Source organism: Schistocerca piceifrons, chromosome 2, assembly GCF_021461385.2.
Source record: "Schistocerca piceifrons isolate TAMUIC-IGC-003096 chromosome 2, iqSchPice1.1, whole genome shotgun sequence".
In the NCBI taxonomy this organism is placed as follows: domain Eukaryota; kingdom Metazoa; phylum Arthropoda; class Insecta; order Orthoptera; family Acrididae; genus Schistocerca; species Schistocerca piceifrons.
In genome coordinates, this window is record NC_060139.1 from 538,407,891 (window position 1) to 538,421,187 (window position 13,297).

At 36.1% G+C, this 13,297-nt stretch overlaps 1 protein-coding gene across 1 annotated transcript in view; it reads left to right on the forward strand.

Annotated features, from left to right (window-relative positions):
- Positions 1–770: 770 nt before the first annotated feature.
- Positions 771–13,297, forward strand: part of LOC124776372 — a 60,708-nt gene continuing 48,181 nt past the window's right edge. The window contains exon 1 of the mRNA XM_047251332.1: positions 771–1,168. Within this exon, the coding sequence (XP_047107288.1) occupies positions 1,020–1,168 (149 nt within the window). The 5' untranslated portion in view covers positions 771–1,019. The remainder of the gene's footprint in view (positions 1,169–13,297) is intronic.

Here is a 13,297-nt window from a genome sequence, read left to right on the forward strand (position 1 = left end):
ATGATTCTCCCACAACTGTTTTGTCGTTGGTCGAAATACCATGCTGTATTTCTTTAGTCAGTCATTTATTAATCTATAATGTTTAATGGGAAGTTTCGGATTCCACATAACAGCGTCTGTATTTACGATTGTTCATTTATCATTTTCTTGAATTTGATTATCAAACGAATCTCATCATAGGGTCAAACTGGTTTATCAACATACTCATGGCAACAGCTCTCAGCTCTTTTAAAACAATTATGTTTATTTCCATTTCTGAATTATGCGAAAACTATTCAAGTTGTACTAACAAATTTGTTAATATACATACGTAACTCATAAACGTACAATTTAAATTAGTCTTGCACACGAATTCAACCTTTGAGATCTCTGTGCGCCAATTTTCTCATTATTTATACAATTCACTTTACAGAAACAACTTGGTCAGCGAATAACTTGTCTTGTAATTTTAGTCTGTTCATTATTTATTCTAATTGTCAGGATATAGATAAAGGAGGCGATTTATGTTAATTTTCCTCCTTTAGTGTTCATATTTCACATTCGATGCATCAGAAATATGAGTGGTTGGGGCTCTCTCTCTCTCTGTCGTAACCGCCGGAGCTTTTATGACGAAGGCTGCGCTTTACACAAATTTTTAAAAAACTTAATTTTTAAGTTTCCGACCTTGCATACCTTTAATATAATAATTTACGGATGAACTATAGAACAGTAGTATATTATTGCAATTGTTTAGGTTATTTTACAAGTTTCAGCCGAAATCACCACAGAATTCTTTGAGGATGCGTCAGTTCTACTGCACACGCAGTTCAAGCAGTGCTGCGGACATCGGCCGCGTGGCTAGAACCTGTGCTAGTTAAGTGTTCGAGGCGCCTCATGTCTGCCGTTGTTGAGGCCCGTGTTAATTCAGAGTACACAACTTGATGCATGGTTTCGAATTTTAAAACAATTTTGTAAAAAGGCAGCTGCCATAGTAAATGTAGTGCGCTCTTGCGTGCGTTTGGTGTACTATAGTTATCACAATGGCTTCCGTAAAAGACACAGCAACTTTCTTCGCCAAGGGAACTTCAAATCAGTTTGCACACGTTTTGAAGCTCTATCCGGAAGCTTTGAAGGCAAAGGCGGATAGTAAAAACAAAAAACCTGAAGAGATGATAAAATTGGATAACTGGTGAGTACGATTTTACAGAAATATTGGCTGATATTTAGGAAACAATGTCATTGAACCTTGCTTTGTATTACGCTGCACGTAGCAGACTACTCTCGATCAAGGAATGCTCTCCGGACGTCTCGATCTTCAGCGCGGTCATTAAATGCCAACCGTGTCACGTGGGAATCAGTGTCAACTGGCGTGCATCACCAATTTTCGCTTAAAGGGGTGTTAGGACGCAGTGTGTTGGTTACGTTATGCGGTCGGGTGTTGGTAGCGTCATGTCGACTGCGGAGCTGACGTTTGCCTTGAAGTTAACAATCACTTTTTCTGCTGAATTTTCTAGAATGCCCGTGGATTAACATGTATCAACCCCTTATATTTATTATGTACTTGATCGTAAATTGTAAGACCGAAAGTAGTTTGTCGTTCAAATTGTAAAAAGGTCTTAAACATTGACCTCCTGATAACAGTTTATGCATCAAACCAAAATGGAGACTGAACAAAGAATTTGTAAAAATGAAATTGTTATTAGAAACAAATCTATTTTGGACATCTGTAAACGTGTTCGTGATTAAATATGTTCGCCTCGAGAGATAATTTAAATTACCTTTATTTACAAGCAACATTTCGAGCTTGGAAGAGAAAGAGATGATGGCTTTTAAATAGCCACAACGAAAGTATAATTTTATTCGTGCCATTTACTTTGTTACTGCAGGTCAGCTAATCCCGAAATAAAAGCAAGTTAACATCGTCAAAGTTAATACTAAATTTGTCGTTTGGTAAGAGCCATTCTTCGTTCCTAACATTTATATAGGGCTTACTATTAAGAGAATTAAGTGAAAATTAGTGTCAATGGTTAATTTCTTAGACTTTAGTTTCTTGTCAGTGAAAGCAGTAATCAAACATTCTCGCCTTGAAGTTGCGATATGTTTAGCATTTTCGGAGTCATTGTTAGAGGTTGACCGTTTACGGCCATATGACGTTTTTTAGAAATGTGGTTTCAACGAGTTGCAGAACAATATTTATTTTTATGTTTGTTTTGTATTCTGCACCGTAACGGATATGTACGTTACAACTTCTGTTAGGCAATTCATGTATCTGTACAGATTTCCGGTCTTTTTCCCCTGTAATTAATCAAATTTTGCTATCGGTTGCTTGGGACATTAGTCAGTGGAAATTAGGGGATAATTTTAAGCCAAAGTTTTTTTTTTCCGAAGAGTTCGGATTTGTGCCCTTTGCGTTGAAATTTACTGTAGGCTTTTTCCACTAAAGGTTAAATTGTTTACCTCATGGACGTGTCAGAACATTACGTGCCGCAGAAACTAAACTTTGGTATAAACATGTGCAGTGATTTCGTCCTCACATCCCAGTTAGACAATATACTGCAATCGCCTTTCTTTTTTACAGTGCTTCAGCTTTTACAATAATAATAAATTGTTGGAACAACTTTAAGCCCCAGAGATGCTCAGCTCTGTCAAGAAATGTATTCTCATTAAAACCTATCATGTAGGCTTAACACATTCTCTCTGAATGACTGTGCAGTGGTGTAGTGTTCGGAAGGGAGTGCATTGCTGCTGATCAGTTAGTGGTTTTTTAAAATACTCTTAATTGTATAGGCTATTAGATAAAAGAAAAATTATGTTGGCTTTTTAACCTGTTTAATAGTTATCAAATTTTTAAAATAATGTTAATTATATTTTAAAAATAAAAAGTACCAAGTGACTTAGACACCGAAAATAAGTTTTTGTCTTCTTGGAGTAACAATGTACACTTAGATTTTGTTTTGTTACTCCTGTGTTTTGAAGTAAAAAATTATTACAGTGTTAAATAGAGCTTGGATAGTATTTTATTAAGTTTATTCGAACTTTCAGTAAGTACTGTTACTTAGTTTACAGAGATTCTTTTCCAATATCCTATAAAAGTAACCAGAACAGTAATCAGACCAAAAGTGAAATCAGTATGTCAGATATTCAAACCTGTAGCGTAGGGTTATTTAAAAAATCTGACTATTTCCAAACACCTTCAAAAAAGTTACAACTGGTATCTGAATTGAGTGAGGAAGAAAAAGATGTGATCCACTTACAATCTGGAATTAATCTGTGTGAATTTAAGAATATATGTTCACACCACAGCTACTACTTTTTAAATGTTTTTGAAAAGTATCAAACAACATGTGTAGACCCACCAAAAAACACAAAAAGCCCATCACAAAATTGTTGAGATGTGTAGGCTTGGATCTTTCCAAACAATTACTGACAAAAAATATTAACCTAAAACCTGGACAAAAGCTTTGCTCAACATGCCGTAACTTTTGTGAGGAAAAATTAAGAGTTGAAGTCAATGAAAGTGAAACAGATGATGAAGTCATGGTTGAATTAGAATCATTGGAATCCAGAAATGAATCCCTCATACAAACAAACATTGCTCTTGATAATTTAGGTTTAACACCGATAAAGCTTCATGGCTTGTCAGAACAAAGTAAAGGGTCTTCTTTTAAAAGGAAGGTTAGCAGTATTGAAAGGACTGCAAAAAAGGCAGTGTCAAAAGCATTAAAATATGATGCACCAAGTTCTGATGATGACGAAGAAGATAAAAGTGTGGTTGAGAAAGCAAAGGATTTTGATGTAATTATTTCTCTTATGAAAGAGAAGATTTCGTGTGTTGGGAGGCCTAGAAAAATCCAGATTCTTGGAGTAGAAATAAAGTGATGAAAGAATTTAATGTGAGTACATGGTGCGACAAGCTAGAAAGCTAAAATCCGAAAAGGGTATTTTGGAAACTCCTGGTCCAAAAAAAGGTAAAACTCTTTCTGAAAATACAGTACGACTTGTAACAGATTTTTATGAAAAAGATGAAAGTTCCAGGGTGCTATCTGGAACGAAAGACAAAGTAAGTGTTCAAAAACATGTGTACATGCAAAAAAGACTCATTTTGTGTAACTTGGAGAGAACTCTATTATTCTTTCAAATGGGAGAATCCCTAGGTAGAAGTAGGATTTTCAACATTTTGTTTCTTGAGACCTAAATGGTGTATCCTTGCTGGTGCTGCAGGCGCGCACACACACACTTTATGTGTATGCAGTATCCACCAGAATGTTAAACTATTACTGGATGCTGTGACAATTGAAGAATCATATAAAGACCAATGAAGATGCTTGTGTGCAGCACGGAAAACCAAAACTGCATGCTACATCATTGCGACAGTTGTCCTGCAAATACTGCACTAACTGAGTACTTAACTGAAAAACTAAGTGAAGAGATTGAGGCTAGGAGGATTACGGAATGAAGGATGTGTTACAAGGACAACTACTCTCTACACTGTGATGAAATAGGAGAAATTGAGAGTATAAAATGATTTAGAAGAAGAAATCGTAATCAGTCAGTGGGTTAACAGAGACAGGGCAGAAATGATCAAACAGTCTATCAGAGTTGAAAGCTACATTTCTTTATTGGTTAGGTCATTGGAAAAGCTCACCCCGCACACGTTTATAGCGAAATCCCAATCAGCAGCCTTTAAAAGATTGAAAGAAGACCCACCACCCAAAACAGCAATTTTGTGATGGATTTCAGTGAAAATTATTCCTTTGTTATACAAAATGAGATCCAAAGTTACCACTGGAATAGAGGTGATTGTACTCTACACCCAGTTCGAGTTTTTCTAAGAAATGAGGAAAACAATGTTTTTGTTTCCAACCACTGTTTTATTAGTGATTACAAAGAACATGACACTGGTTTTGTTAACTTTGTACAAAAAGAAATTACAAAGTGGCTGTCATTACATCATACTGACATTGACTCAGTTCACTACTTTACAGATGGTTGTGCTGGGCAGTACAAATATAGAAACAGTTTTAAAAATTTGACTGAACACTTGAGAGACTTTAATTTGAAGGCCCAACACACTTTTTTTGCAACAAGTCATGGGAAGTCAATTTGTGATGGCCTAGGAGGAACTATTAAAAGAATTTTAAAGAAAGCCAGTCTACAGCTTTCAGACGAAGAACAAATGATGACAGCAATCAGTGTGTACAAGTTTTGTGAAAAAAATATTGAAAACATTCATTTTCACTTTATTGACAAAAAGGAAGCTGATTTGCTACAGTTAAAACTAGAAAAACGTTTTTCAGCAACCCGAACCATTCCTGGAACAAGAAGTTTTCATAACTTCAAACCACTTCCAACAAACAACCTTGAAATTAGAAGGACTACAGATAGTGTAAAACCCTCCTTAGTCTTTTCTTTCCATTCTTCTTCTGATTGGGTTCGTGTTGAACCATCCATAAATAGCTATGTGGCTGTAAATTATGATGGTAACTGGTACTTTGGGCTGGTAAAAACAATATTCAATGATGAAGAAGATGCAGAAATTCTATTTGTACATCCTCCAGGACCAGCTGCATCATTTTATTGGCCTGAAAGAGAAGATTCTTGCATAGTGCCTTTGGAGCACATAGTCTGTGTAGTAGACGCACCTCAATCAAACGGCACTGGAAGAATGTATTACTTCAAAAAAGACTATCAAAAGAACTGAAAGCTCTTGGATGAAGTGGAAAAACAGTTTGAATCAGCATTAATGTTTATTAAAAAGACAAAATTACTCAAAAAATTCACTGCTTCAAGCAATCAGTTGGGTTATACATAAGTGTCGTAAGTACACTATCTTTGTACATAATTCTAATTGTAATATACTATAATTAATAAACATGTTAAAAAGCCATCATTATTTTTGTTTTATCAAGTAGCCTATATGTTTAAGAGTAAATTAAAACAAATTTGAGCATTCTATCAGGTCTGAGACTCTAGATATTGCAATTCTTATAAAACAAAACATCTGTTAAGAAAATATATATATATATTTTTCATAGAAAATATTAATATATTTAATAGTATCATTTTTATCTTCAAATATGTATAATAAATAAACTTGCTGCAAAAAATTCATGATGTTTTTCTAAAAGAGTTTTTAAGATAAGCAATTTTAAAGTTTTGAATACAAATTAAATTTACCATTTCCGAAGGTTCGGAAAACGCAAAACATAAAAATTTCAAAAATTTATAAAAAAAAACTATAAGAGATACAGCAAAAAAAATTTCAGGTGTTGTCAGGATGGTATTAGAACCATTTGAGCCAAATTTCATGAAAATCTAAGGAGGTGGGTGTAAAATTTATTTTTTATTGGGTGATTTGATATGGAATGACCCTGCAGACTTCATACATCTGCAACACTCCCTTTTCCCTCCATGATGTCAGAGTGTTTGTGCATGTTTCAAATATGCCTTGCCTGGATGACTACAATGTGCTAATTGTGTCTCAAAGAAAAGAGGGAAAGAAACTTTGGTTTGTGGTGTTAAGACCAGTTATTGTAACAAGAAACTTACTACCATTGTAACCTATGAGGAGTCTGGAACATATCATCATTAATGCATTTCAGGTTGAACAAATAAGTGTATTTTAACTTCGTATCACTCATTAAGCCCTTTTAACATTGTGCTCGTGGGTGAACTGACAGAATCTTTGCAAATTCTTGTGAGGGGAAGGATATGTGAAAACAATAGATAGCTACATATTTTTACACATCTGTAGTACTAGTGTGGGCTTACTTCAAATGTCTTAGCCGTACACTTATTGTGACCCTCCAGTTTCCCCTCCCCTCTTGCTGTAGTTGGTAATCCATGACTGTACATATTGAATAGTATACATCTACATCTGCAACTGGGTCAGTTGCTATATATTCTAGTAAAAGCATATTTTATGCAGGATTGTTTTGTCATGGTAGGCCTTGGATTTAATGCTCTATAGAATCTCTGATTTTCAAACACTTAAACTCTACTGACAATTCACAATTGACTTTCTTTGTATCTGTGAACATGATGTTGCTGCAAAGACTGCCTCACAACTTACGTTGACTCGTAAAGTCCTGCACAAAACTGGTACACAAATCGTTGCTACGCTGTTACAAGCTTGCTTAATTGAAAATTAGTCAAACATTAAGCAATTTTGTTTTGTTCAAATTATGCTTGATCATACATGTCTGTTATCTTCAGCAGATACATGTGTAGCTGCCTTGACAGCAAAAGGTTTTTGTGTTGTTCTTAAAGCACAAAATTACCCCTCCCCCCATCCTTCCCCAAGCTAAACTTGTGGTCCATGTTGCTCACAGGATATTCTGATCCTAATCTTACTTCTCATAATTATAAATGATAAACTATGTTGCGCATTTGGAAATGAAGTGTCCTCTTCAGGCCTTGTGTTATGTAAGTGATCAGTGCATTCAGTCAGATCAGAGTTCTTTATGCAATTTCAGTACAGTGTTGGCAAGTGGAGTATGGCAACTTATGTTATGCCTCCAACTGTACACCTTTTGCAATGCAAGGTTTATATATGGACATCTCATAGAACACTAAACACATGGATTTCAACCAACCGTATGACATCCTGTGTTTGACATCAAATGTGACGCATGCACGAAGACAGCGTAAAGTATTTAGACTGTTATTGCTTCAGAAATTTGACTAGTGGTGTATCTTACTTTGGCCACAATCCATACTCTATTTTGAAGATACTTGCGCGAAGATTGCATAAGAGAAGTTGAACCCTTGTTGTATGTGCAGTTTAACTGAAATACTTTGCATTCTTTCTTAACTTTTTTTGTATTTGACAGTCATCAACTTTTTACAATTTTCTTTCAGTATTGAACTACATCAGCAGCACAGTTATTTTAATCTCCTAGTCCTTCAAAGTAGCACACCCTGGATCGGTAAAGGACACTCGAAAATTCTGTGTGTATTAGACTTGTCGCAATTGCAAAGCATGTCATCCCCATTCTTTGGGCTCAATTTTATGTTAGTCTTCACCAGCACTACTCTTTCTTGTAGCCAACTGAAAATTTTCCAAATCTTCCATGATATTTTAATGCTACTAAGGCAGTCCACTTGAGGTGGGTACCAGCTTGGATTTTCAATGCTAAGCAGTGACATAGAGTCCTCTGTTTTTATTGTTGTGAGACATAGGTTGTGTCCTCTGCTCCATACATACCATGCATCTTAAAATTGGCACCTGATGATTTAATCGTTGACCCCACTGAAAAAGAATAGGCCTACAATTAAGTTTGTTAGATACATCTATTTTCATTTTGGTTTCATTTCACTTATGCAAAAATACTGCTTATGTTTGAAGAAAAGGCTATTAATCCTTGCATTGGTCCATGGTGGCCATACCAATACAATTCTTTCAAATTGCACAGTAACAATTACTTCTGAACTTTTTCTCCGTGTATTCAAGTGGGAAAACATTCATTATTGCCCTTACATACTAAACTAATTCTTCATTTTCAAGAAATTCTGTGTCCTCTTGCTTTATATTCCCAGCAAGCTTCTTTTTATGGGTATTTTTTCCCATTCTGTTAAAATATAATTTGCAACTGCAATTTCCATGCCACTTTTGCCATTTATCTACATGGGTACTCCACAAATCACACATAAGTGCCTGGTAGAGGCCAGTTTTTCATAAACACAAAATTGGTAGGTATTGTCTTTTTTATTGGATAAGCTCTGAGCAAGTTCGAATACAGTATCTTCAAATAAGTATCTTCCTCATTCCTGAGCTTAGATTATGTGACTCAAAAGTTTATATTGGTTGTCAGTGCACTGTTCTAGACAGAAATATTTTTTTAAAAATCATTGTGATCCACCAAGATGTTAGGGCGTTTCGCATGTATGCTACACCAGGTCTCTCAGATTCTTTTTGTTTTCAGGAATTCCTTTGATGGAATTTAGCTACAAGCTGACAATTAAAGCACATAAATATCCTTACGTATTTACCACAATATCGTGCTATATCAGAAAATAGGCAGAACACTTTTCATGCAGGGGGACTTCAAAAGTTAAATTACGCAATGTTGTGGCAGGCCAAGTAACTTTTATTGAATGCTGCACTACACTTCAAAATACCACAGGCACATACACTATTTTTCAACTTGGTCACCAAATCTCTCTAAACAGCAGATTGGGACAATCCTAGCAGTCATTCATTTCCTCAACAATGGAAACCTGCTACTTGTTAATCGTTGAAAATTTGAGATTGCCGCAAATCAGTGCCTCGATTGCATAGACATGTAGTCTATACTCGCAATGTCTTGCCACAACTGTGCAGTATTTGTTATATAGTTGACACCATTTCACTACTGTTGGACGCAACATTGCATTCAGTCCATGTACCGCCAGAATTTCACTGTGTGCAATTTAGACAGTTTGCCCACAAGAATCATACTGTCCCATGTACTTCATCTTTGGAGTACATTTCCAGTTGCTGCACAATTTCACTCTTGCACAGTTGTGCATCTTCTATCTGTGAAAATCAGCCACTCTTGTTGCAAAAATGTCTTAATGTGGGACAACATGAATGATTTACTTGTGAAATCACTTCAAATATGGCCATTCTGCTATTTTTTATGAATAATAAAAATCAGTTCCTTTTATCTTTGAAACAAAGATTTATTTTGCATTTAGTACACTGCACAAATGTGAAACCTTTACATCCGGGCACTCCACATTTGAAATGACGTTTTGTGGGTTCTGGTCATCATATCACGTAGAGGCGTGGTGTGGAACATCTTTGATGTTAGTGATGGAAGAGGCTTAGGTTTTTTGAGGTGTTGCCTCATTGAAAATACATCCTCTTTATCACAATCCTCCTCTTCTTCCTCAGATACTCACTTTTGTGAATGTGAAAGTATGGTTAATTGTCGAATGTAGACTCAGTGCGGAATATCAGCGTGTTACAGAATATTCTAAACACAATCTATTTTAAAATCGTATAAACCAAGGAGAAATTATCTGTATTTCTTGAAGCTTTGCTTACACTAAAATAACTAGCTTTGTTCAGTGAGATGTTGAAATCTATTAGGAGCTTGCAGAAACAAAAACAAGTGATCCAAAAAAATACACCCACTACAATCAGGCACAGCAAGTTTAGTTAGTTGTCTGAGATATAAAGAAAGAGAGTTGGGTGTAGCATATATGCTACATGAGGTCTGTGGATGGTGGTCGTGGTCGTTGTCGTCGAGGTGGTGGTACTGCAGTGGAGTGAGCACAGAAGGTCAATTGTAGGGACAGAGTTCTTGGAAACTGTAATTCATCTATAAAAGATACTGCATATGGACCATTTGTGCGACCCATTCTTGAGTAGTGCTAGAGAGTTTGTGACCCCAACCAGATCCAGATTAGAGGAGGACATAGCAGCAGTTCAGAGGTGTGCTGTTGGAATTGTTACCAGTAGGTTCAGTCAACGTCTGGTGTTACGGAAATGCTCCATGAACTCAAATGGGAGTCCCTGCGCAGAAGTTAAGTGAAAAGGTCTAGAGAACTGGCATTTGTGACAAGCGGCAGGACAATAAGGACAACGAAGACGAGAACAGAAATCTGTGCTTATGTGAAAGCGTTTAGATGGTTTTTCCTCCCCACTCCATTTGCAAATGGAACAGGAAATGAAATTACTAGCATTGGCACAAAGTATCCTCAACCATGCACCTTACAGTGGCTTGCCAAGTGTGGATATAGGTGTAGGAGTAAGGTCAAAATGTGGTTCCCTCCCCTTAATGGTTGGTTACATTCAATTTTCTTAATTTCTTTGATCACTTCTAAGTGATCGAGACATTGTTTCCACTGCATTACTCACTTGTACACCCACCAAATGATGTATTTTTCTTAATAATTAATTTGTTGCTTTCCATGGCCTTTCTTTGTTATTATGACCAATTGGTTGAAATTTCAGTAGTGATATTCTAACAGCTGATTAGCTTGTAATCAGAGCTTGAGAAATATTCTTTCATTAGCTTCAACTGGTTTATTGGCCACATTTTTGTGTTTAACTGAAATGGCACCAAAATAAAAAAAAGTCTTAAGTTATCTCTTTTTCTGTGGTGTCAACGATCACACCATCAAAGGTGTCGATTTTAAGATACATGTAGTCAAATATAGGCAATTCTTGATGCTTTACAGATGACTAACCTAGTAAACACATTTTCAGAAAAGTTTGATTTGCCGGTTTTCTGACAGGCAGACAGACAGACAGAGCACTGACAACTGAAGCCTTATACTTGCTGTTTATTCCTTGTTAAAATTTAGGGAAGATTTGTCATGGGAAAATTTTTCTGCAAGTTTAGAGAGAGATTGTGCTATGAACAGTGCATTCTGTTGTTTCCGAACAAAAAGTTGTATCAGGATACCATGTTGTGGGATCCTCGCTCTATCAGCTCAGGACAAAGGTTTACCAAGCTTGTGAATTTGTTTCAAATGCATCTAGTTGTGGAGAAAGTGGCCCTTGTGAAAACAGCTCTAAGACTTAGACCAAATTACAGATAAGGTTGAAATTTGGCAGACAATCATGCAGGTCCCTTCTGCACAAATTTTTTTCCAGTGCAAGGGTGATAAAGATTGGACACTAAGGTCATTTCACGTGGAGTTACTCTTGTGAGATCTATTTGATGTGTCCCAGGCATGTATTTGTATGGGTTGAATATTTCCAGTAGTGGATCATTGATATTGTAATTGTAAGATGTTGCGTTTTTGTATTTTGTGAAGTGCACAATTTTACATTTCTGAACATTTAAAGCATGTGGCAATATTTGCACCACTTTGTAATCTTATCATGAGCTGCCTGAATATTTATGCAGCTTTTTTGATGTAACTCATCTGCCAAAAGCATGAGGTTGCTGTTAATATTGTTGTCAGGTCATTAACACACAACAGGAATGGCTAGGGCCTCAGTACACTTCTCTGGGCAGGTCTGAATCTATCAGTGATTCTCTATCAAAGGAACATGCTGTGTCCTCTCTACCAAGAAATCCTCAACAGTCACAGATTTCTTTTGATGCCTCTTTTGATCATACTTTCATTAATAAACATTGACTGATAGAGTTTCAAATGCTTTACAGAAGTAAAGACATACAAGTAAAGACATATTGCCGTGGTTCAAATCTTTGAGCACATCGTGTGAGAAAAGGGCAAGTTGGGTTTTGTGTGACCAATGTTTACAGAATCCACACGGGGTGGCATGGAGGAGGTCATTCTGTTTGAGATACGTCATTATATTTGAGCAAAGAATATGTTCTGAGATTCTAAGGCAGATGAATATCAGTGATACTGGATAGTAGTTTGATGGATTATTTATGCTACCTTATTTGCTTGATAGGTTTGTGGTGTATTATGAATCAAGGGGTGCTAACTCAGTTGCAAATTCTGTATTGAACCTGATAGGGACTCCATTTTGCCCTGGCATCATGTTGTGTTTTAGTGATTGCAGCTATTTCTCAACACCATTGAGGTTAATATCAGTTATCACTCATATTTGCAATGGTGCAAGAATTATACTCTATTTTCCTTTGTAACAGAACATTCGAAAACGAATTTAGCCTCTCCCACATTTGCCTTGCTAGTCTCAATTTCAGTTTGTCATCCACAAGATTGATGAGTTTAGGGGGGAGGGGGGGGTGTCATCCACAAGAATCTTCGACAGTATAGTCATCGTGTATATGGGAGGAGGTAGATTATGGGATGATGCACAGTAGCAAGGGGCATTGTACCATGTGACACACAATTCTCCCACATCTGTGGCTTGCACTTTAGCGCGAGAGTAGCCATAGAATATTTAGTGTTGATTTTCAAGGTAGGTTAGGTAAGTTTATTTAACATAAATCATTATGGTTTGAAGATGTTACCAATTGCCCTGCAAAAGTCTAGTTACAAAATTTCAAAAATAAAAATTAAGTGACGATTCTAGGAATATACTACTAACTCCTATGCTGTTCTTCCAGAGAGCCGACAAGACAAGACAAGATTAGATTAATTAATTACCACACCGAGAGATTTAAACATTCATTCTTTCTACACTCCAGACACCAATTGAGTGGGGCAAAATACTAATACTTGGCACCCTCTGCAGTGCAGTACACTTCACATTAGTCTGTAGAGTATGGATAGCATTTGGCTTAGTGTGTAATTTTTCATTTTTTATTGTCTTGCAGAAGAAAAAAGTAATTAACTGTTACAAAATTTAGTCAAATTTTAGTTTTACAGATGTTGTTTTGTATTGTTGCTGTAAAAATCTATTGTTTTAGAAAGTGAAGATGACATTTTAAAGTATAGTTTG